General features: G+C 41.2%; 2 protein-coding genes across 3 annotated transcripts; one reads left to right on the forward strand and one right to left on the reverse strand.

Moving 5' to 3' along the window:
• Positions 1-2,286: 2,286 nt before the first annotated feature.
• Positions 2,287-9,177, reverse strand: GAR1 (GAR1 ribonucleoprotein). The gene is made up of 7 exons (XM_075708728.1): positions 9,140-9,177; positions 8,375-8,559; positions 8,140-8,294; positions 6,599-6,658; positions 6,063-6,198; positions 5,059-5,145; positions 2,287-4,704 (listed from the first exon to the last, which is right to left on the reverse strand). Exons 2-7 carry the CDS (start codon positions 8,544-8,546, stop codon positions 4,691-4,693), a joined length of 624 nt encoding a protein of 207 aa, XP_075564843.1. The 5' UTR covers positions 8,547-8,559; positions 9,140-9,177; the 3' UTR covers positions 2,287-4,690.
• Positions 9,178-10,341: 1,164 nt separating this feature from the next.
• On the forward strand, positions 10,342-25,075 carry CFI (complement factor I). Of its 2 annotated transcripts, none has more exons than XM_009485984.2 (12): positions 10,342-10,408; positions 12,016-12,334; positions 13,642-13,786; positions 15,126-15,304; positions 16,285-16,395; positions 17,954-18,070; positions 19,247-19,285; positions 19,780-19,883; positions 20,508-20,623; positions 21,368-21,642; positions 22,777-22,878; positions 24,858-25,075. In XM_009485984.2, the coding sequence occupies exons 1-12, from the start codon at positions 10,349-10,351 to the stop codon at positions 25,073-25,075; spliced, it is 1,785 nt and encodes a 594-aa protein (XP_009484259.1). In that variant the 5' UTR covers positions 10,342-10,348. The 2 variants fall into 2 exon arrangements, with proteins under 2 accessions (XP_009484259.1, XP_075565192.1); XM_075709077.1 differs by having other exon boundaries at positions 12,055-12,334.
• Positions 25,076-25,876: the final 801 nt, after the last annotated feature.

The following is a 25,876-nucleotide window of genomic DNA, read 5'->3' on the forward strand; positions in this document are numbered from 1 at the left end:
AGGGCAATACAAAACTCATTACAGGGTTTAGCAAGTTGCTTTCAGTCATGTGTAAACTATATTTCAATCCACAAGTGATGAGACTGGAGAAACTTACTGTTTGCATTTAAAAAATTAAAAGATTGAAAAACAAAACCAAAACAAAACCTCTTTCCTATTTTCAGTGGTAACTGCACTAAAAAAACAAAACCAAACCAAACCCTCCCACATTTATTAAGCACATCACCACTAGAGGGCTCTGTAAGGCAGAACTTCCCTTTAATCTTATTTTCACTAAACGGATGCAAATGGTTCAAACCCAATGGAAAACAAATTAATAAATTACTCTTTTTCCTCCCTCACAGAGACTCTTACCAGATTTAAACAGTTGATTAGAAAATTTTGACTCTGAACTAAAGAGATTTTCAGCTGACTGAAGAAAACACCCTAAAAAATATGTGACTCCACAAAGCCTTTTACTTGCCATACTTGGTACAGTAGCTATGCTTTTTTTAAAAGAAGACAACACCGTTTCTTGCCAAGACAATGCTTTGCACAACTGCAAATAGCTTTGCACCAGTAGGTATGTGACTAACCAGGGCTGCTTCGGGCAAACATCCATAGCTTCATGTCAGTGCTAGAGAATCCTTTCTGTGCTACAACAGCCAGTGCTGCAGACATACATTAAAATATCCCAATTATTTCCTGCACTTCATCAAATTTCTCTGTCAAAGTAACATAGCAAACCTATGAACTATATTGAATCATCCCATCCCAACAACTACAGAAAACACAAGGAGAAAAAACATCCCTCCAAGAAAGAATGCAGGGGCACTAAAGCCATTCTCAATGGATAACAATTTCAGCTTTACAGCACACCTCACACCTCCATGTATTACCCTCTGTTTAGCAAGGACTTAGATCCCGCATAGAAAAAATATAAAACCAGAATCCTAGTGTGGCAAGGACAAAAGGCTCAAGGTCTTCTAAATACCTTTAAGCAATCTGATCCTTAGTGATTTACCAGCTGTCATTTTCAAAATCAGCTGAAAGTCAGACCCTACGTCTGGGTCATATATTGCAGTGGCTAACACATTCACTTGCGGCCACATTTGGAAAACAGGACTTGGTTGTCAAATGCTCTGCCTCTGCCAACAGAGGCACACGCAGACACTGACAGGCGGACAAGGAGACAGGTAGGTGACACCATTACTGCTGTGTCCTGGACGGGAAGCCAAGCACGGTGGGGCGCACCGACGCCTACTTTCTTCCAGAGCTCTGGAGGAATGCTGCAGGACAGCAACCCCCTTTGCGCTGCTGGAGCAGGTGGCAGGTGAGAAGTTCTTTAGGTGGCCCAGCCACTTGTCCCAAAGGCTGCCAGTGAGGGGAAATCCAGGGAACACCAAACTGTCATCGAGAGCCTATACTGCCACTAACACCTTCCCTCCAGCCCCCTCGCTTCACTGTGACTTTTTTTCCCCCAGACACTACAGCTACTTGGAACTTCCCATTTCTGCCAACATACCTATGTCTGTCAGGGTGCTGGTGAGCCCACCTTTCCTATTGTCTGCAGAAGAAGCCTAGGGAATCTGCAAGCACATATATAAAACTCACACACTTCACTTACTAGGATCAGGAGCAGTGACAGAATCACAGATAGGATTTGAATAAAAAGTTCAAGACAGAGAGGGAGGTGACATAAAATTAGAGAAACTGTACTTTAGTCCACTGCAGCATTACACTGCAGACAAGACATGTCATCTTAATTTTTTTAAGACACTGAATTTTCACGTACTACAGTTAGAAACTACTTGCATTAAGGGCAGGGTCATGCCGTGGCACAAAGACAAGGCAGAAGAGGGACTGGATGGGCCTTGCCACAACCAAACATAATCCTTCCCCATTCTGGGGAAGGAAAAGAAGGAAAAAGAAAGAAGACAGAAGACGATGGAAGAAGACAGAAGAAGAAAGACAGAAGAAGAAAGACAGAAGAAGAAAGACAGAAGAAGAAAGACAGAAGAAGAAAGACAGAAGAAGAAAGACAGAAGAAGAAAGACAGAAAGAAAGACAGAAAGACAGAAAGAAAGACAGAAAGACAGAAAGAAAGACAGAAAGACAGAAAGACAGACAGAAAGACAGAAAGACAGAAAGACAGACAGACAGAAAGACAGAAAGACAGAAAGACAGAAAGACAGAAAGACAGAAAGACAGAAGAAAAAAAAAAAGGCATCACCACATGGCAGACATGCCCAGAGACACCCCTTCCTCATGTGGCAGCTCATTTCACACCCAATCACTAAGGTCGTTCTTCCATCAGCACCTGAACGTCCTACACCTCCACAAAGATCCAAGCTTATAAATTTTCTCTGGATAACATTCCCATCCAACATTGTTTATATGCGTAGGGCATGCCATAATGCTCCTTGTGCATTTCTCAGCTGGGACTGCAATCCAGTTCCCTACAATCAAGAGGCCGATCTTCCCTGCAGAGCTGCAATGGGTATTTTTCTTTAACCCCTCCGCACACAGACGTAAGCGTCTTTGCTTTGGCCTTGCAACAGCCTCAGGCTGGCTCACTGCTCCATCTGCTGTGAGATTCAAAGCATACGCTTCTTGTCCTAGGCTGCAAGACGGTACTTCATGCAACTGAAACATCAGCTGTCACATCGTGCAATCTAAAGGTGATGGCAGTACAGTCTTCTGATATCCTGGGAAGTATGTCCCTAAAGCGTGCAGTGAGAATATCAAAGCAGAGCATGAATTTGGGTGTAAGAGTGAGGACTGTGTTACGTTAGTCTTCCAAAGCCAGAAGAACAAGGAAATATCTAAGTTAGCTACCCACAACTAGCTACTGAAGCATCAGTAAAGAAATACAGCACAGCAGAGGATGCAATTACAAATATGACAAAAGTAATGACAACTCCAGCTTCACTGCAGGTTGGTATTGTTCACCTGCAACATGGTATGCCAGAGATGCAACGACTTGGACAGGATTTTGCCTAAATAAAGGGCAATTCTACAACGCCTCAAGTCAGAGCCCTAAGTCACTTAGGCCTAGCAATACACAGCAAAAAAAAGTCTAAACATTTTCAGAGATCGGGATTTAACTGACCTGGTTGAAGTTAAGTCTGTAGCAATATCAGGAAAATAATCTGTATCCCTCAATACCTGATTGTGCTGACGTTGAACAGCAGGCTCAGTTTCTTCTCACAAAAGCAGATCTACCAGAAATTCCAATGTTTTGTGGGGGTTTTTTCTAAGCCAAAGAACGTTTTTATCTACTATCCTACGCAGCATCTGTTCAGATTAATTGAATTCTTGAACATCTGTTTTTCTACCTTGTTTCAAGTTTTGTTCCAGAGATTATTCAAACTAACAGTCATGTTTGTTAAAATGACCAGTAACTGTCCAATCCTGGTGCTGACAAATTACCTGTTTCTTTTTGTTAAGCAGAAGGCTAATGTAACTCATTTGCCTGTTACTGCATTCGTTAATTAAAAAGTATAACAGTACAATCAATTCCAAAATATACTTCTTTCCACATTGAACAAGATGTTCAAAATACTTTCATGTAGATTATTCTACAGATCCCTTTTCAAAAGTGCTTGGCCTGAGAGTCTGTGAACAGACTCCTGGCTCTGGATGAAATCCAGGGAGATTCTACTTTTCTATTCTTATTTTTATTTCCAAAGTAAAGAGTAGAGAGGCACCCTGTTCTGCCCCTCCCTTACGAAGAGACAGTTACTAGCTTTTCAACAATCCCCATAATGCATCCAATTAAAGAGACCAAAGACTTGTGCAAGATCTTTTCATGCCTTTTTTTAAGCAATACTTAACTGAAGGCACTGTGTGCGGAGGAGCCCTGTGATGGGCTATCTAATCTTAGCCCTACGCAGGCTCAAAGCACCACAGAGGCGTGGTGCCGGGACATTAAAACCTCAAGAAAAACAGGCTAAGGGGGACGTGGGGGCAGTTAAAAACCCTTAGCAATTTTAGTATCAGTGTAATTAGATATTACTAGGTGACTTAAGAATAGTATTAACCTTGTCTTACTCATTAGACGACAGCTTCTAAGAAGAACATGTCTTAATGCCTCTGGCTTTCATTGAGATTTATATGGAAAAATTCATAAAATAAACTTTGCTATCTTCCTTTCTTTTTATACATTATTATGTATGAAATAATTCTATCAACACAAAATTTTGAAGTTTAGTTTGTAAAAAAAGGTTCACAAAGGTTGTTTAAATGGCATGTCCACTTTAGAGCAACCCAGAAGATTCAATATAAAAAGAGGATGAGAACTAGGGATCAGTCACACATAGGTAAACAGGTTCATACTGATGAATGTGCATGTAGTGAACCTGTAGGTTTTTTTCAAAAAACATTTCAATTGATTGTTTACTCCAAACTCCAACACGAAGTCAAGCATTGACTATGTCACTTGTCAGAAACAGTTTAACAATAACATTGAATCCTGGCTTAGTTAAAAAAGTTCAAGTATATTCTGAGCAGTCTTCAGTTCTTCGCCTGGGGCTACGCTCTTCTCATGTGTTGATCAACAGTCATTAAGTGTAAAAATAATTGTCATTTTACAGCTTCAAGTTCTTTATAAAAAGAACTTTTTTCAGGGTCCTTTACAAAAATTTTTCCTTGTTCTTCACTTCTGCAGATGATAGAGTAAGACAGCGGGGAGATACTTGTAGCTCCATTTTTAGTATCCTCTTCCTATTTTAAGAGGGAAGAAAAACACACCAAACAATTCACATCTTAGATGCATTTAAAGCAAATGAATTATATACGTAACACTAAATGAGTTGATAGAATAAAATAATTTATCATCATTATCTGTTCTCACAGTCCTTTCTGAATGCAAAAAACTAGCATGGTCTTACACAAGCATCGAAAAATGCAGAATACCGTGCTTCGGTTTAAATTAGCTACTGTGATGCACAGAAACTTTTTGCATAAAACTATAAACATCTATAAGAGATTAAAAAATACAACATTCTGTTTAATATTTAAAAGCTTTAGAAATCAGGAGCCATTCTTATTACCAAAATGTAAACCCCGCACACTCACCCCGAAAGCCTCCTCCACCACCTCTTCCTCCTCTTCCTCCACCTCTTCCTCCTCTGAATCCTCCTCCTCTTCCTCCTCCAAATCCTCCTAAACATAGGAAAGAAACTAGACTTTGAGGAGCATATAAATTCTTTATCACGCAAAACAACTTATTTCATTGACAGCTTCTGAAAGGAAAAGAACAACAACAAAAAAACCCACAAACTCAATTGCTGGACAGTTACTAGGTCAATTACTAGTACCTTGTCTCTTCTAGGGACCATCTGCAGCATTTTAGGTATTGTTTACTATCTGATATACAATGTCCAAAATAGTAAAGACACTAACCAAACTCCACGATAAACTTCTTCCATGAAAGCAAAAAATTAATTACAATTATTCATTAATTACCACTCAACAGAGCATTAAACCAAACAACTTTGAAACACTTTTGCCTCGCTGCCAGCGGGCAAGGTAGGGAGAAGAGGCAAGAAACTGTGACATAAGAAAAAGTTAACTTCAGCATTAATCAAGGAGTACATTGCAGGTATGTTTCAAAAAGCAAAGAAGGATGAGATCTACCAGGTCATTCACCCCTCTCTCAAACGCTGCAATTCAAATATTTTGTCCAAACTAGATTTTTTGAACCCACTAAAAATACAGCTTTCACTGACAGTTTTGAGTGTGTATTATCTACAACCTTTTACCACAAGTTTGCTTAGTAGTTACGCTTTCTGTCTTTGTTTTAAATCAGCATACTCTCCTCCCTATGCTTTGGAGCTATTATTTAGCTAGCTACAGAAGCCTAGGTTTTGCCATTGGAAAGATATCGCTGCCTCTTCCATTTGAGTCATCAAACAGAAATACGCTTAACATTTTTCTTTACAATACAACTGTTGGTATTCAAGTACTCAACTGCAACTTTACAACCATCCCCCCCCAAAAAAAACCCAAACCAAAAAAACCAAACAACCGCACACCAAAAAAACCCCAACATTCTGCAGCTTCCATTCTTGGGATCTTACCTCTACCACTGCCTCTTCCTCCTCCACGTCCACCACCACGTCCTCCTCTACCACCTCCTCTGGGAGGACCTTTTTCTCCAGGTGGCCTTGGCAAAAATCTCTGAAGGGGTAGCAACTTTGCTGGATCAATGTAAAACTGTAGGAAGACAGTTCCATTAGGCTTTGAAAATACCAAGGTTTATAAAAAGCACATTAACATCTCCCTTTACAAGTATCCACAATTTGGTCTTAACCCTTTATGTCAAATTGTCCTCTGCAAATAGCCAAATAAAGAAAGCGCACAAGAAATAAATCACAGTGTTATGAAGTTATTAAAATATCAAAGATATTTCCATGAGTTTCATTTGTTACATCTTTTTTTGCAGGGGGGCGAGAAGGAAGAACAAAAGTGAAAAGGAAGAGGAAATGAATACTTATGTTTACAAAGGACAACTAGCTTTTAAAGTTAATAAAAACTTAATAAAGCTTTTATTATCTGATGACAGATTTATCTAACTGATGACTACAGTAGAATTCTGTTATTGAGACTGGCTAACCTTTTGCATTTTTTTAAATGAAGAGGCTTTCATGTTCTCAGACAGTTTCACTGAAAAATACTGTTAGTTTCTTTAAGGAACACAGCAGGAATAAAATATTAGAAATTGTGATTTTGATTATTATATGAAAGGCACATTCAGACATTTTATAAATTATTACTTTATAAACAAAACTAAACATCATCACCGGAAATGAAAAATTACAATTAAAAGATCAGGAGAAACTATTGCCAATTTTTCTCAGGGTTTTTTTCGTAGTTACAAATACAGTACTTTGTGGTAAAATAATTTTTTCCTTCCATGTATCAAGGCATAAGGAGGAAGAACATACCAGCGAAAGAGTACATAAAAACATAATTGTGACGAAACAAATTTGCATAGCAAGCGATCACCCCTGTAGCCCCAGGGTGACCTCAGGGCTTATCTGGAACAATTTACATGCTGCAGGGGCTCTGCTGGTGCTGCTGCCGAGTGGTACAACTGCCCGGCTGTGGAAAAACAAAAGCCAGCAGGGACTGCTGGAGCAACCACATGCCCAGCCTCATCCTAGAGTGAAGTGGCAGACGCTCTCTGTAACCCCACATGCAGTCTTGTACGAATCCTTTGGCTCTCCAGTATGCAAGGACCTCGGTATGCAGTTCCTAAGACCAAAAAGAGCTGCTGGCCAACTCTGCTTAATTAACACTCAAGCTTAAATGGGGAAGCAAGGAGCTGCAAAATCCAGTAACATATTTTCTTAATATATTATCATAAGAAGAAACCAGGTTTCTGAAATTCAGATAATTCTGATACACAAATTAAATCTGCAAGTTAATACACTCAGAACGTGAGAGTGATTTAAACCTGCACATTTTACTTCACATTTAATGTGGGAGAGGAAAATGCATGCAGCTGGTTGCTGATGCTCAACCAGCCAACACAGGCTAAGGGTTACTCCTCGAGTTGTCCCGCTTTTGTCATGGATTCTGTCAATCTGGCAGCAACAACAGAACAGACTCAGTGCCTCTGTCTCAACAAGCTTGCTTTGCAAGAGGACATCCTAGCACAAGCCCACTTTTATTGGCAGTTTAAGTAATAAGCTGGACAATGAGCAACAGGACATCCTAGCACAAACTCACCTTTATAACTAAGTAATAAGCTGGAGCATGAGCAAGGTCCCCTAATGCACAAAAAACCCCCCCACTCCCTTGATCCAACTCTGTTATAGGTGAGTAACCTATAGGTGAAAATTTGGTCAGGTAGCTAGAAAAAGTAACACCTCGAACCACCATGGATCCAGAAGACATCTGCCAGCACTGGTACTGACTGAAAACCTCTGCCTGGCATAAGGTCACTCTGTCACACTGAAAAAGCTTTAAGACAGGCACTTAACGTGAATGAGGCACCTACTGACACCAACGGTTGCAGCTAGACTTGTGGCTGCTCACATCTAACTGGTAGCCAGGCCTTGAACTATTTTAAAATCCTCGAGAAATTCTACTTAATAATCAATCAGCCTTTAAAAAACAAATATTGTACATCACACTTTTTTTGAAGGATACAAAATCTCTCAGCTGTCCAAAGATTTCATCCACTTTGCCAATCTGTTCCTTATTATCCAAGTACACTGGGGCGTTGAAATAAGGCACTTTGTTTTCTTCTGTTTTACATTTACAAACAATGTCATCTTCACACGGATGCATGAACTCTCCCAATACTGAAATAAAGAACAAACAAGCTAAAGATCTGGAGCAGTCATTCTAAATTAAATAAATATAATCTCTTCATGTAACTTACAAACTACCCTTTCCGGAGGCCCCTGGTCATATCCGCCTCTGTTGAAGCCTCCTCGTCCACCTCCCCGTCCAAAGCCACCTCGTCCACCGCGATTAAAGCCACCTCTGTCACCCCCGCCACCTCCTCCACGATTGAAGCCACCTCCTCTTCCTCCTCTTCCACGAAAAGACATTCTCTACTACCTCCTAAAACGTGGACAAAAATCAGTTGTTTAAGATGTAGAAGACATTTCACATTTGATTTGCTGTACAAATTAAAGTCTCCTGACAGCCTTGTTTGTTAATTCAACGGTTAGCCGCTTCAGTCCTCGCTGAAAACGCACAGGCCCACGAAAAAAAAATCAGGTTTACACCTCAGATGTCAGTCACTGCAACCCTACCTGTAAAAAGCGACTAGCAGTGACGGCACGTTTTTCGCTCGTAAGCATAAGGGTTGAACGTGACACTCTGCAGCCCCACGAAGGAGCGGCACAAAGCGAGAACACTCTCGGCGCGCATCCCCAGCGCCCTTCCCGGGCACCTCACAGGGCCCGGGGGGCACCGCCGGCAGCCTGGGGACGGGGATCCCCGCCAAGGGCGCCCTCCCCCGCGCCCCGGACCCCCGCCCGCAGCCCGGCGCGGCCCTCCCTCCGGGCTGCCACCGGCCCTTAGGGCTGCGCGGCAGGAGGGGCGGCGGCAGCCCGCACCCGGGCGCTGAGGAATGGCCAACGGCCGCCAACGGCTCCCTCCCCGCTCCCGCGTGCCCCCACACGCCTCTCGGGCCGACCTCCACGTGCGCGCCGTCGCCGTCGCCGTCGTCGGCCGCTTGCGTCAGCAGCGCGCACCGCCACCGGGCAACGGCCCACGCCGCCGGAAAGGAGGCTGCCTGCCGTAAATGGAACGGCACCTCCGAGCGGCACCGTCGCAAAAGGAGGCCGAAGCTAGCCCTCTTCCCGGGGCGCCGCAGCGCCTGGCGTCCCGCGCTATGCCGGCGGGGCAGAGGGCTGGCTCGGCTGGCGGCGGGCGGCCCGCGCCGCCCGCAAGTACGCATTCCCGGTGTAAAACAGAGGGCTGCCGGCGGGAGCCGGGGCGCTCGGAGCCGCCTCGCAGCGCGGCGGCCTTCCCCGGCCCCCGGCGGCCCGGCCCCGCCGCTCGCTGCGGCCGCCTCCTGATGGACGGTGCCTGCAGCCGCGGTGGGAGAGCCTCGGTGTTGGCCCGAGGGCACAGGGGTGCGACGCCCTGAGCGCCAAAAACCGGTGCGAGTGCGCGCTCGCCAGCTCTTCCAACAAGAAGGGGGCGAGTGCCCCTGCCTGCAGCCCCCCTGCCCCAGCGTGGGAGAGCGGCTCTGCCGCCGGCCTGCCCTCCGGGCCGCCGAGTGGGGCGGGGAGGGGCTGGCTTGGTTCTGCTGGCTTTCCTTAACGTTTTTTCCTGGAAACCCACTTTCGGAAGAGTACTTCAAGCATTTGTCAAATACCTGAAAATTCTCTGTACACAAAGTCGTGTAGTACGAGCTTGTAATCCAGCCGAGTACGTAACGGACATTGCATGGATATGAGTGCTTGTCTCCCTTCCCCCCCCATATATATGAACACATACATGTCTCTTACATAAAAACACTTTTACAATAATCTGGCAAGATGAATGCCTACAATCGGGAGAACCAGCGTGATGATGCGATCAGTCTCCTCTGGCAAAAGAAAGAAAAAAAAAGAAAGGAAATGCGTATCCTTAATAAGTGCTTCCTTTTAATCGCTTACTTTAAGGGCTTTACTTTTGTTATCTCAGCTTGCACTTAAGAGTAAAACCAGTTAAATTGAGTTAGGATCCTTTTGGAGAGATCAGATTTATCAGTTAATAAGCTCCTGTACTTTATTTCTAAACACACTTGAAGAAAATATTTTACTAATGGTTAAAAATTAAACACAAATCTAACAACTGGCATTGAAAAGAATACCAGCCAGAGGAATTCATCTACAAAGAGAGATAAAATTTCATCATGCGACTGGTCCCAGTTTTGTTGGTTTTCTTGTCTCTCTCTTGGTTTTGTGGATCAGAGGTAAGAATTTATTTTATTGTGGTAGCAGTAATTTATTTTTACAAAACCAGTTAAAAAGCAGTTTATTGTTATGAAAGCAAAACCAGTTGGCTTTTTAAGTTTCCTTGCATAGTATTTGTGTTTCATAAGTTTCTTTTAGCCCAGCTTGAACGTTTGAAGCTTGCTATTTCTCTTTCATGTACTGATTCTACCTGGGGTTTATGCTAACAGGCTTCTGGAAAATATTTGAATCACAATCCTACCCTAAACCAAATTTGCAAGCATGGTTGACCACTGAAAGGTGCTGCAATTTTCCCTGCCCTGCTTTTTTGAGAAATGAGATTACAGCCTTCTAACGCAGCAACATAGTATATCACACTGCCTGAAGGTTTGCTGCGGAATCTCTTCTGGCAGAAGTGTCCCAGAAAGCCCATCTGGGCTGAGTTCAACATGCCCCAAGTCTTTTAGAGAAACCCTTAGATAAAAATCAGCACCTTTTGTTCATTTTCAGGAGGAATGCATAGTACAATATGGGAGTTATGCCAAGCCGGATCTGGCTCACAGTTTGGATTCTACTGACCCGAGAACAGCAGGAAGGATTTAGTAAGATTATACAACCGTTAAAAGGGGTTTTGTTGGATTAAATTCTGCCCCAACAACATCCCCACTGACTTTACTATGGCCAGGAGTTCTTCACAAGAACTTTAAACTTCAGCTCTATTGATTCAGCTGACAGAGCCAAAGCCGATAAATTACATTTGAGGACTAACTTTTCTCTCCCATTTTTATACAAAGTCCATCCATATATATTTTTCATGTTGCAACATCCTTCCTACCCATAGACCTCAGTAAGCAAAAGCACTCGGCCAGCAACAAAGTCACCAGAGAGCTGCACAAACGCAGGTGCAGAGTCACTCACCTAGAAGCAGTCGGACGGAGGGTCAGAATTTGTACTTGGCAGTGATGACCAGCAACCACGTTGCAAATCCACTGCTGTGCAAGATACAGGAAAAGAGCCAATAAGGAAGGGCACTTAATTTTCAAATTTCTTTAAGATACTTGCTACTTCGGCAGTCACACGGTGAAACAAATCAGTAATTTTAGATTTATTTGCTTCTAAATAGTTCATAAATATTTACAGGTGATACTTAAACCCAAAGCCAACAAAGCCAATAAAAAAGTCTCAGAAAAAAACAAGTTGCCCTTTTTTTTTATTTTTCTGGTGTTTAAGTCCCCTTATTTTTTGACTTGCTTGCAATCCCAATTGCCGTGGTGTCTAATAAACCATTGGCTTGAAAAATGTTTCTGATCGGCTGTGCACTTCAGCTGATGTTTGAAGAGTAAAGAGTATGAAGTTTGTGGGAGACCAGTAAGAGTGAAGATCACACCAGGTGAATGATCTAAAAAGAAAAAAAAGTTCAGAAAACCTGAGAAACATGAGGCGGCCAAAGACAAGGGAATAAACACTGTAAATGATATTTAGCACCTGTGTGCTTGTAAGATAGGAAAAGGCTTACGAATGAACACTTTTTTGAGATCAGTAAAGGGATCTGCAGAACTCTCGGTGCAGTTCCTAGTCTTACTCCCTTTTTTCTTTTTTTTTTTTTTTTTTATTTTGTGCCTTGCAGAATGCAGCATCTAACGCTGAAGAAAGCCAGTTTCAGGAGGTTGAGGCTGCCCAGGCAGCTGAGCAAGACACATACCTCATAGGAGAATGCCTAAGCAACCAATACACACACAGGTCCTGTGAGAAGGTTTTTTGTCACCCATGGCAACGATGTGTGGAGGGAAAATGCCTTTGTAAGCTTCCCTACCAGTGCCCAAAGAATGGCTCTTCAGTTTGTTCTACCAATAGAAAGGACTTCCAAACTTACTGTCACCTAAAGAGCTATGAGTGTCAACGTCCCGGAACAAAGTTTCTGCACAAGGGAAAATGCATGTCTGAAGGTATTAAAACCTCCTTTTCCAAAAGGTATCGGTCAGTCATTTGTGGCCAAGGAGATGCTTGACTATTTACAGCGCAGAAACTCTGTTCATTTCCTTGCACCAGTAAGAGCATGAAACAGAAAATGAGAAGTCATTGAAAATCCATTGATTTTCATAAAAAGAAAGTGATTGACAGGCCCAGGTCACCCTGCTGCCGGTAGGTTGCTCAAATCATCAGGTAGAAAGGGAAGAAATAGACACAGGAAGGCGCTCAAAGATTTCCAACCAGGGTGTTGACTATGGTGGGAGGCAGAGCGGGAGAGGGCCTGCTGAGGACATTAGCGGAGAGGGTATCTTTTGGAGAGGGACAGACTTCACGGGAGCAAGAGTCCAAGGAATGGAGTCAAGCTGCTGAGGTGTGCGTGGCAGTGATGGGGAGAAGGTAAGCCACGTTCACCTCAACCATCTTCACACTGTGGATTTCATCAAAAGAGAAAGCTATTGCCCTGCAAACCAGCAACGGTTTGTGCACTGGCAAGCAGCAGTTTGTTCTCACCTGCTTTTTAGGCTGCACCAGGGTGCTTTGTGAGCTCAACCGCTGTCCGAGTGCAGGGAGAAATGGCTCCTGCTAACCAGGCGGGTGGCCTCTCCTAGCAGTAGCAGTTGCTGTTCCTACCTGTCCTCCAGCCCCACCTGCACCGAACGCAGCAGGAGCAGCAAGCTGGGCCCAGGGCTCTCCTGCCCAGTCTGTCCCGGTACCATCCCTGCCCTTCCCCACAGAAGCAGCAGCTCAGCCCATCGCCCTCAGGGTGGCAAAATTCAGTTCTGCCTATACCACTGAAAAGGATCCGGGAGCCTCCATGTGTTCCTGGTGCACTTGCTATACGGCTTCACTAAGTTAAGCTGAGGGCCTTAGCTTCACTGTAAAGAGCAGAAGTTTTGCTACACAGGTAATAGAAGCAGGATCTGGCCATCTCACTTGAAGTGTTACTGGTTGGTTATCAAAAGTTCTCTAATGAAAGTAATTATACTAAGAGGCAACCTTTCCTCAGTAGACCGCCAGGTACTCTTAGATGGTAGGAATCATTACCTTCATTTGCCCTGAAACTGGTATATTTTGAAAAAGTGGCAGGCTCAAAGCCACAAAGTCAGTCCTCAGAAAAATCAGGAATAATACCTGAAGCTTCTGATTCCCAGTCTAGTGTTCTTTCCATATGAACTTTGGCTATCAATACAAAATTAGTCCTGATTTGTTTCTGTGCTGACTAGATACATCTATATAATATGATTTTATTTGGCAATTTTTTTTATTTCTCTTTTTTTTTTAGAAACATTTTCAATCTCTGTGGGACATGGAAATTCAAATTTGCTTCAAGTAAAACCTGTGAATCAAACGAACAATGTTTTTGTATGTGATAGTGGGTGGACTATGAATGAAGCAAATGTGGCTTGCAAGCACCTTGGCTTTGAATTGTAAGTTTGGGGAATTTATCTCTGGATAACTGCAAGAGATCTGAAAAAGTAGTGATGCTTACAGAAGTGTCAGTCACAGTCAGCCAACAGTTAAGACAGAAAACTCATGAACAATGTATTGGCTACAATATTCTGATAAAGCTTCTTAAATTGACACCTAAGAGTGAAAGCCAAAACATAAGAGTCTATTGTGTTCTATTACAGCTTACAACTAATTGTTTTACTTTTAAAATAAAGCTGAAGAGCAACGCAGGGGTTTTCTCTCAGGTCTGTGTAAGGGAAAGTGCATAGATGGACCATCCCCAAGTAGCTCTGAGCAATAACCTGCATGCAGAGAAAAGTTTCTTACGCTAGCTGACAACAGGGTATAGCTCTGTTTTGCCGCTTGCACCAGCCAGACTAACAGGAACCAGAACATGTTTTTTTCTTCACCCCTTGCCCCCGCTGCCATTGATTGCTTTGGCCCCAAGGATGGCTGGAGCCACACAGAGCTTGTTCTTTTTCCTACGACGACACTGATGACCCAGGTTGCACATTCAGCTCCTCATAAAGAGTCAACTCTATATCCTGTACATAGTAATTTTATACATATACAACTAATTTAACCGAGTCAGGTAGGGCTGCCTCCCCAACCCTACCTGCAGACTAAAAATGCTATTGCAGTGCTCTAAATTGTCCCCTCTAGGCAAGAAGCAAATATTTCCTAGTCCCGCTCGGTATCTCTTTAGATAGCAGAGAAGGGTTTGTCCTGGGACAGAGCATTCAGCCCTGGAGTCCCATTGTAAGCCTCTCTAGTTACTTATTTACTCAATCCGTATTTCTTTAAGGCAGGGGACACATAGACTGTTAGGAGGATACCACTCAGGTAAAACCAAGGGAGATAAAATTTATTAATCTGAGCCTTGCAGTGGCCTAGACTTCCTCAATATGCATTGGTTTTGATGACATCAAGGATACCTGACCCCATGCAGGATGGTTTCTAAATTATGGCTCACCTGTGTCTACACAGAGATAAGAGATCTGAGCTTACAAGTTTTGCTACATAAGGAGACTTTTCTATCCATCGTGATACATGGTGACTGTCAGAGCCACATATGGATTTAGGGACAGTTCTATGCAGCAACCTGTAAAAATTAGCACTTTGTTTTACTTTTTCTTCCCAAATAAACATCTCCTACTTACCCCTGGATGATTCCACAGGAAGTCCGCTCTTTTTCTTAGCCGTGACCAAAATTCTTTAACACTGAGGAAAATCATGTAAATTCTAAACAATAAAAGCAGTGGACAATCCATTGTGAAATGATATAATTTGTTGTTATTATTATTTGTATCTTCACAGAGGTGCTGAATATTACAAAGCCACTTCCAGCATCACAGAACCTACCTTAAATTCATTGCACTGTCTGCAAATAACTTGCAGTGGCCTAGAGACAAGTCTTGCTGAATGTCACATAGAGATGAAATCAAGAGATAGTAATGAGGGATTTGTTAGCCTCCAGTGCCACGAAAATCTCAGAGGTTAGTAGGTTTTTTAGTTTTGTATCTATTTCGGGTTCCTACGTTTTAAGTTTATTTTAAATAATTAGGACCTAGTTTGCTGAACTCTCAGCCACAGCAAACCTGCACTGAAACCTTTTGATTTTTTTAAATAATCCTTTTGCAGACTTTAAAGCAACTGAGGCAGTCTTGCGTCAAGACAGTTTTGAGATTATGAGTTTGGAAAATCACTGTTGCTCCTGAAGTATTTTTACAGATATTTCCCAAAAGTAAATCTATTTCACCCGTGGTTCTGTTTGTTCCCCCATCCCTTCCAAGGGTACCAAGGTATACTGTATCCCACAAGTCTTGTCTCTCCCGGGTTAACTGGTGAGGAGACAGGTGACAACCTCCTACTCACTGCTTTGTCTGTGAGGACACTAGTAGCACTGTAGCCAGACAAGCATGACTATAATGGAACTGCTCGTGTCTTCTGGGGAGTTTTGGGACTCCTCAGTTTCTCACTGACATAAGGGGAATCAAGTCCTTGTTTTGACTTCGGACCGCTTTCTGTTCTCTGTAGTGGGCTTGTAGTGGGATGCTGCTGGTTAGGGGAGCTATGAATCATCTCAGGTTTTTCTTATGCCACAAAAGTAGGAGTTCACAGACTCTTGATGACTTCCTTCTAGATGGGGAACATCCATCATCTCAATCACTTGAGTCATTTACAGTGGGTTTGAACCAATCATTTCTGGCTTAGTCCTTGTCTAGAAGAAATGAAGTTCCCTTTTGCCAGGCTACTGCAAGTTGGAGGAGGAAAGTAAATGGTCACATTGAAAGCTTGATGAGAAGGCGATTAAAACAATAAAAAAGATTCCTATTTACATTCCTAGGCCCCAGAATGCCTACTGTTGATAGGCCAAACTGCTGATAGAATAAAATGCGCAAACAGAATATTTCCATGGGCAGTTGTGAGCCTATAGACATTTCCACACTAACTTCATTTTCGTCGTGCTGCACAGCTTGTTCAGATGGTGAGTTTCATTGTGTCAACAAGAAGTGCATTTCTCTGGATAAAACCTGTGATGGAATCAATGACTGTGGAGACCTAAGTGATGAACTGTGCTGTAGAGGTAATAATTTCCTTTCTCAGCTGTTTCAAAATCATTTCAGCAGAAAACCACCCCCAAAGAATTTTTACAGTGATGTAACAGCTAAAATCTCTTTTCCAATAAGTCACTACATTAAAGCGATCAAACCCTAGTTTATGTATATGCAAATGCAAAAAAAGTAGGCATAATACAATTTTTTGAAGCAGGCAAGTGATCTCTGAGAAGCTGGATTTCCTTGGAGGATGAGGAAATACAATGAGATTATTTAGGAGGCTGTTAAACATTGATACAAAAAAATGAGCTGTGTTAGAATGAAAATGTATTTTTAGTTGGGGAAAATGAATAGTCATTAAGCAAAGACACTGTTTTTCCAATGAACTATCTTTAAACCAAAGAGCTCTCTTAAATTTATTACTAATGCAAGATTATCCATAGAATATCTGTGAACAGTTCCTGTCACATTGCTTGTTCATGAGCAGTCCTGCTTCTGCAATTCCAGCTGTAACAAATTTGGTTAGAAACAAGGAATGGATCTAGCATGACCTGAATGCAGGAGAATACTTTTAGAAGTGGGGTTTCAAGTGCCAAACAGTAATGTGGGTTAGAAATCCCATCACTATCCCTAAATAACCTTAATCTTGTAGTTTTACAATTGTCAGTAAATGTATCTGATAATTGTGGAAACACAGTCACAGGCATTTTAGAAAAAAATTAATAAATACCTGTGCCTTCATATATTTAGAGGACATTTATTCAGATTCCACTTGACCAAAATAGTGCTGTTTCAGCTGTATGGGCTGAAAACAGTGATTCCTGGAATCAAAAGAAGTATTTCAACCGAGTTCAGTGGTCTTTGGATCATATTGGGATATCTGGATACTTTTAGAGAACTGTCTCATTTTCTATTAAAGACATATATCCTTAAATAGTAGGTTGACATAAGATTATAAAGTAGCTCAAAAAACCCTGCCATAAATTCAAGCACTGCTTTGCTTTTTGTAATATACAAAGTGATCACAAGAATTAAAAGGGGATTCTCAGGTTTGTAATAATGTTTCGTATAATCCAGAATTTTAGAAGAAATAAGTTATTAAATCCAGTATCTTCAAAATAGGACTCTTGATTCCTAAACCTGCATTTAGGCATTTAGCTCGTTCAACCAAAAGCCAGCTTGGACTCTGATTTGGGGGGCAAATTTGACCCAAGCATCATAAATTCCTCATTTGAGATGATCAGTAATGCTGGCAAAACTGGAGGTCCTTTGGCTGAGGTTGAGCGTGGGCATGTGTTGTGGATGAAACTGGTAAGCAGTGATACCAAGTCTAGAAGCACAGTACTGAACTGGTAACAGAGATCCACGTTTTTTAAGTCTTAAAACTTCAAGATTGTAAAATGAGGAGAGCGAAGTATTCATTTTGTTTTACACTTCCAGAGCCTGCTTTTGTGATCTATTTATGAACAGCCAAGTCCCCCATAACGTGGATATTATACTGTGTTTATATTTTAAAAAGCTCTCTAACGATGTGAGGTTGCTGAACCATACGATCCTGTGATTTACATTTGTAATTCTGTGTTACAGAGTGCAGAGACAACAGTTTCCACTGTCGGTCAAATATCTGTATTCCGAATAAGAAGGTCTGTAACAAAGAAATTGACTGCCTCACTGGAGAGGATGAAGCTCAAGTTCTCTGTGCAGGTTTCCTTCTGGAAGATGTTTTTGTTTCTTTCCTTTCATTCTGCTCAATTATAACTAGAGACTACACAATGTGTATTATTAAATTATTTAACAGATTAGCAAAACCAAAATGCATGCAAGAATTAGTCTTCCCAATGTTATGTTATGCATAGGAAGGAAAGGTTACATAATTTTCCTGTCTTTCCTTCTAGACAAGAGTAGCCAGAAAACTAAAGGAAGGAAGAAACAGATGATGTTTTAGGAGGCTTAAGGCAGATTATATCCTTTGCTTACGTGGCTGTCTATCAAACTGGTATCCTCTATTTGTGAAGAAGGCGTAGAGAGCATGGGCAGGAATATTTTCCTCACAGATGAGGAATTCAACTAGTTTGTCAATATAATAATTCTTCTGTGCTGTACCCCTCACTGTTGAAAAGATTTTGATTTGTTTTGAAATTAGAATGTTTTTCCTTGCTCTGAGAAGAGACAAAGTCTAAAGCCAAAAAGTAAACACTATTGGTAAATGGTAAAGGTAAACTGAACTCTAAATGTAAACATTACCGTCAGTAACATGAGAACAGACCCAATCCTCAACCTCCATTTAGGAACTTAATTCAATGGGCATTTTGTTTGAGTAAAAGCTGACAAACCAGATTCAGGAAGCATTTAATTTACCTCTTATGCTGAAGACCTTCCCTTACCCTGTTATAGGAGGCACACAGTACACAACAGCATCATCTAAACTGGGAGGGGGAGGAAAAAAAAAAAAAGCCTGTTGCCTAATGCTCCTTTGGGCTTTAGAAAGCTCCAAAATGTTGATGGGGCAGGAGGAGGACTTTCTGTTGTTTCCTGGTGGAGGAGAATGCGATATCACTTTAGAGATCAAAAAACCACAAAAAGGCCATTTCTCAGGGTTTCTTTGCAGAAGGGCTCCCTAGGCATGGAAAGCAGAGTAGATGTCATGTAGTTATGAATGAGTATCTGCTGGATGTAGGTCATTTGTAGGCTGAGGCAGCCAAAGAGTGTCTAGCAGGAAAGGAAGGCGCCAGGCTGAGAGAGTATTGCTGTCCATGTGAAATGGTGTGCCCTTATGCATTTAAAATGTGTACCACACTTTTGGCACACAAACATATGTTCAAGTAATAGAACAAATTTAAATATTTGCAATATTTTTAGTATTCTGTTATTCTACTACAGGCAAAGACAATGGTGCTGCAAATGACAGTATGGATGAAGGTAAGTGTAACTAACCCTCCAAAACCAGCAGTGTACCCTCTTATTAGTGGCTTTCTAGCTACCAGCCAGCTGGCCATATCCAGAACACTCTGATATCTCGACTTTGTGATTTAGTAATATACATTCTGGGGCTTACTATTTCTCTCGTTTCCCCCTAATTTCAAGATGCCATAATAATTCATCCTGGCTGTGGATCCACATCTGCGTGTTTTGGCAACTGGTGGAGGTAAACTCTCAGCAAATCTAGGGGAACTGCTTTAAAAGTATTTGCCTGAATGCAAGCAGCAGTGGAAAACAGAGAGAAGTAATGTGATGCTAAGACACAAACAAATTTCAAAGCAAAACCAGATGCCAAAATTTTTGGTCTTTGCTTTCCTGCTACTTCAGCTACTGGTATATTCACAGCACTCAAATTTTCAAGATAAAGATAAACCTGTCTCCAAATAGAGAGAATGGATACCTGAATTCTGAGACATTTTTCCTTTTTGTTAAAGAAAGAAAAACAATAAAGACACTTCTTCCCCAGCTACACTGCGGTCTTACAAATCACACATTAACTCGACGGAAAAGAATCATAGGTGGAGCGATTGCAAGGAAGGTAAAAAAAAACCTTAGCAGATATGAGTTCATTCAGCATCAATTTAAATGGGCGTTATTGTCCTTCTGTTAAAATGTACAGAAATAACAAAATCAGCTACAACGCTAATTTCATGTTTTGCAGCAGTAGTGGCATTGCACTGAACAAAAGTAGAGAAGCACAATTTGTAAATATGTAGAAGTTGCAAAATTGAGCATTACAGTACAAGTACACATTGAAAATGATTCAGCAAAATACTTAATACTATAGCTAGAAATAACAATTCTGACAAAATGGAATTTAAATTTGTGCCTTTGAAACAGAATACAGTCAAAAATGCTATAGTTGATCATACCAGGTCAGATTCTACATCTGTCTGTCTGGCTACAAGGGGTTTCGTGACAGCTGGAGGGAAGGAGGCACCACACAAAGTCAGAAGATTGAACAAAATTACTGCATTTTAGAATATATATCCTTTATATCTGATGGAGCCCAATTCACAGTTTCTGGACAGCAGATTTTTTATTTACAATCAGATATAGTCAAGGAGATAAGGTGATACCAAGAAGTGTGTTTCCCTTTATGCACTAAAAATAGTACAATTATTATGATTTCACATTATTTGGGTGTTTGTTGTTTGAATAGGGTGAATTCCCTTGGCAAGTGGCAATTAGAGACTATGGCAGTGAAAGTGCAACAGTGTACTGTGGAGGGGTTTACATTGGTGGCTGTTGGGTTCTGACTGCTGCACACTGTGTCAGGTAAAAACAACAAACTGGGACATTATTTGCTTCTTGCAAGGCAGAATGATTTGGATATTATTGCCCTCCTTAGCTACCTGTTTGCTAATTTCTATTTGCCTATTGAATAAAACAATTTAAAACACTGACTCGCCCACATTAACGACAGGAAAGATTCAGAGAAAAGAGAGTACTTTGGTGGGAATAGAAAGATGAAAAAGTAATGCTAAGAGACACGGCATTCTTCAGTCAGATAGTAGGCAGGCAGGAAAGGTTCATCGTAACAACTTTGCCTGAAAAGGAGATACAAGGGACCTCCTCTCTTCCCCATCTCTACCTTGGGGAAGTCCAGGATCTGTTCCCTGAGAATGTCCCTGGGGTCGTATATTCCCCAGAACAAGCAAAAGCAGACAGGGAAGATTTGCCAGTCCCAGCATCCCATCCACATAGGCACACTCTTTTTTCACTTGAAATCCGAGAAGCATAGATGACTGCTTTCTCTTCGTCACAGCACTGAACACAGACGCTAGCCTTTAATATTTTTTTCTGTATTAGTTGCAGTACTCAGCAGTAAGTGTCATCTGCCTTGCATTTGCTACACTTCAGAAAAACCTGGACATCAAGTCCAGAAAGAAACTACATGCATACAATATGAATTTTTATTCTAGAGAAACTTTGATAAAACACAAAAGCTTACAGCTAGTTGAAATGTATGGTGCTTGTGTTAAGTACCAAAACATATTTTATTTCACTGTTTTTTTCCAGGACAAATCGAGTTCATCTGTACCGTGTCTGGGTTGGACTGTTGCATACAATACTGTACGACAGAGACACAGATACTTTCAGACTAAAACAACTGATAATCCATGAAAATTATAATGCCTCAACTTACGAAAATGATATTGCTCTGCTGGAGCTGAAAGGTTATGAGAAAGGAGAATGCTTCCTGGAACACACCACACCTGCCTGTATCCCCTGGTCAGAGTATATGTTCAAGGCTGGTGACAGATGCAAGGTTTCTGGATGGGGACTAGAGAAAGGTATTTACTTTAGTGCTTACTACAAGAACGTATTATTTGTATCACTCGTTTTCTAATTGTGGTGAGCTTTCATTTTGAAAAGGCTGAGCAGTAGTTGTGTACAAAGCACTCAGAAAAGGCCGAGTACAGAAAACGTAGGCTGTGGTTCGGCAGTTGGCTATCACTGTTGGCTCTCTTTTCCGTACTGCTTCCTCTGCTGTGTCAGCCACTGGGTAAAGTGATCTGGAGGACACCCCTGGTTGAAAACTACCCTGACGATAAGAAATGTTCTTTTTGCCAATCTAAAATTTATATTAGCTGTGGAGACCTGGTAACAATATTTAACAAGTGGAGCTTAGCAGCTCACAGTGGCCCGTGGGCAGAGCCCGTCCTCTGTCCCCTGCCCAAGGGGATCTGAGCTGCAGCCAACAGTTATGAAACTCGGCACATCTTGTCTCAGCTGTGTTTGAGTTTGGCCCAGAGAACGTTGCAGAGACAGATAAGCAAATGTAATCACACTTTCAAAGATTTAGGAAGCACTTGTTTTACATCACACTGATTACAGCCTAGCGTTGGAGCTACTGCATGTTGGTTGTGAGGCTGCTCCTGTCCATACTCAGTAGCATTCCATAAAGCAAATGCAAAGTTGGGAATTACTAGCAAATGGACAAAGAACAAGCAGAGAATCTCCTTAACCTTGTGAATACGTAGTTCATCTGTATCTTCAATATCTTGTCCACTCGTCCCAAAAAGACAAGAGTAGAATTGGAAAAAAGGTAAGAAGGATGATCAGAGCCACATCTCCATTTCACAGAAAACAATATACCAGTTTCCCAGTGTCTGAAAACCTTGATATGGAAAACACAGGAAAAAAATGAGGAAGACAGGGAAAGGGAAAGGGTGAAAATGTCACAAAATGGAAGTACCGTATTTAACACTGCAATTAAACCACTCTGCTTTCATTTTGAAATATATGGCCAATGTACTGCAATTCATATGGGGTAAGTGTTAGTGGCAGTTTAAGGTATCTGGTTTATAATATTGAAGATTATATTCTGTAGATAAGCAGTATGTAACTTTCAATTTATGATATTAAAGTGTCTAACAGGTAGTTACCATTTTTAATTTAGAAAAGTTTATTCTTTTCTTTTCTAGGTTATACCAAACAATACATCCTCAAGTGGGGCAACGTTAATTTATTTCATAATTGTTCTGAATTGTATCCAGGACGATTTTTTAAAAAAATGGCATGTGCAGGCAAGCATCAATTTTCTTACTGTAATTTTTCTACCATTAAACCCACTGTTTATAGGGTCAGACATACTGGCTGGGAATCATTTAGACTTGTGAAAGACAAACCAATTACCACAGTATCACCATTAGCAAAATGCTAGTTATTGGAGCCTAGATGCATCCACCACAGTATATCTTTATAAAGAGTTAAGATGACAGTATGCCAAGTTTCTATGATTATGTGGACAAATTTCAGCACGCAATTTGAGTTATGTTTTCTAAATACACAAACACTTTACAGCCCACTGAACTTCCTACCTTTACTATATTTGATTCTGATTCAGCAACATATTTAAGCAAATGCCTGTCTTAGAGCACATTAGTAGTCCCATTGACTAGAATGTGACTCTTCATCTGCTTAGACATTTGCTATTACGACACGGCACCACCCCAGGACAAATAAAATTAACTTTTCAAACTAAGATTAGTCTGGCCAGGAAACCGGTTGTCACTCCTAGTACTAAAAAAAGGATTTTGAGTACACATTTTTTGCTTCTCAAGTAACAAAAAGTATTGCTAAATACCTGACTAAAAAAGCAATGAGTATTCAACTCAGAGAGCAGGTATTTTCAACTGTTCTTTAAATCAAAAAGTAAAGGCAATATTTAAACAAACTAGTTAACGAGAAAAATAAAAACCAGATATAAAAGCCAAATCATTTGTGATAAATTCAACATGACATCTATAAGATACTGGGTTTGTCTACTGTGCAAGTTCCATAACTTATCTCCTTGATCTTCAATGTATTTCAAGTGATCATACTTTACCAGAAGGGAACAAAGACAGTATCACATGGGACAACATGAGAAAAGGGGTATCTGGGGTTAGCTTCCCCTCCCTGATGCAAATACAACCTTTGGAATTAAGGGCTAGTATGCACGGGAGTTAGTTATACAAGCAAATATTAATTAAGCTGAGTAAAGGCAATAAAATCTTGGTTTACAAGATTAGTAATTTCAACTCTGAAAAGTTCACAAAACTCTTTCTCAGTAATGTACAGATTCAAGAAAGAGGCTACATTTTTAAAAACTTGGAGAGTCATGCTTAGTATGGGTTCCTTCATAATAGGTCAATCAACCAAGCAGAAAAGTGTAGTAAGGGTGTTTTTTTAGAAATTAATAAACTTTTACTGAGTATACAGGACAAAGCACAATCATATTCTAGCTCTGTAGCAGTGTTTCTATCGCATCCTTCACTCTTAATTCATTTTTTCATGAGCACTGTATTTGCTGAATTGCAAGCAAGTAGTTGAAACTTATCAAGAGCACTGGATCCTACACACTTGTGCCTCAGGGCCGCTATCTGGTGCTGCAAAAGGTCCACACCGCGACCGAGACATTGCAGCGAGGGTGCTCACAGACAGTCGCTCTCCCTCCCATCCCAGCGTTCACATGCTCTCCTTCTTGTAACTGCCCCCCTATTTTCATAAAGCTGGTAGAGAAAATAATTTTGAGGCCTCTGCCTCTGTGTACAGCTCTGTACAGCTGAAACTGGCCAACGAATTATTGGGTAGAGAGGACACCAAAGGTAGACACGTAGGCATACACATTATTATGACAGCTTTGTTTCCATAGGAATCAGCCTACAAACCTTTTTACCTTTTTCCTCCCGCTTTTGTTCACTTTTTATGAGCTGCTTCTAATGATATAATAGGCAATATGGCTGAGTTCTTCTCTGTTGCACAGGGTAAAACAAGACTCACATCACTGACATCAAAGCAAATGAGGAGAATTTGGGCCAGCCACAAATGTAAAGAGAGGCCCCGCACTTAAAAAGAAATGAGAAGCAATAGACCAGAGAGGTTAGGAACCTCCCTTACTGGTGACGATGAGGCAAACATCTGTCAGGAAGTGACATGGACCCAAAAAACCTCCTGAGCTCTGTTTTGTGTGCTAGGTTGTATATGAACTTATTTTTGCTTTTTATTTCCTCTTTTGCCTCAGGTACTTACGATGGCTCCATCGACAGTTGCAAAGGTGATTCAGGAGGACCCTTGGTCTGTTTTGATGCAGAAAATGTGGCGTATGTCTGGGGTCTCGTGAGTTGGGGTGAGAACTGCGGGGAGGCTGGTCACCCTGGTGTGTATACAAAAGTCGCCAGCTATTACGATTGGATTAGCCATCACGTGACAAGGAGTCTCATTTCACGGTATAATATCTGAAGCTCGGAAAACTAAATAGCTTCTTCTTATCACCCATGCAAAAAAGAAACACTAGTCCTTTTTTACAATCAGCAGCCATGTAACTTAGCAACAATTAGTACAAATCTTTGAAGAATGTATTTTGAAAATTCCTAACGCTCTATGAATGCCACAATTTTGCAGAAGCCTGAAGGAAGAGAATTTTACAGTCACATGAGTCCGCAGCAAAAGTCTCTAATAAAAGCAGGGAAATTAAAGTATCTTTTTCTTGTTGTTACTTTTTTTTTTTTCCCACATTTTCACATTTCACATTGCATTTCAATTGCGGTTGTTTATTTATTTAAAATGGACAACCATACTGAAAGCAGTGGTTGGAAAACGACTGCACTGGCAATATGTGAACTTCACAGAAAGGACAGCAACCAGTAGTTTAAAGAACTTCCATCATCTCACGGTCCAGGTCACTAGAAACCCTCAGGATGCTGCCTTGCTTGGTGGTTGGTTCTTCAGACTTACTGCGAAAGCAGACTTCAGACCACCTATTAACTGACAGATTGACTATGATCATGACATTTATTGTAATGCAACAAAAAATTACCCAAATCTACTGTTTAGTGGTAGTTTTTTCAGCTACAAACGCAGACAATTTTTATCTAGTTAATATACCTCATCTGATCATCTAGCTTGGGGTAATTTTTGTAGCTCTAAGTTCTATTAATTTAACCGCAGCTGGTCACAAACAACAAAGGAATTTTAAAATTTGAATCTTCAACTTAAATAAAAAGCATCTTTACTGTCTTAAGTTCTTTGTGTATGTATATA

This window comes from Pelecanus crispus, chromosome 4 (genome assembly GCF_030463565.1).
Source record: "Pelecanus crispus isolate bPelCri1 chromosome 4, bPelCri1.pri, whole genome shotgun sequence".
NCBI lineage: Eukaryota > Metazoa > Chordata > Aves > Pelecaniformes > Pelecanidae > Pelecanus > Pelecanus crispus.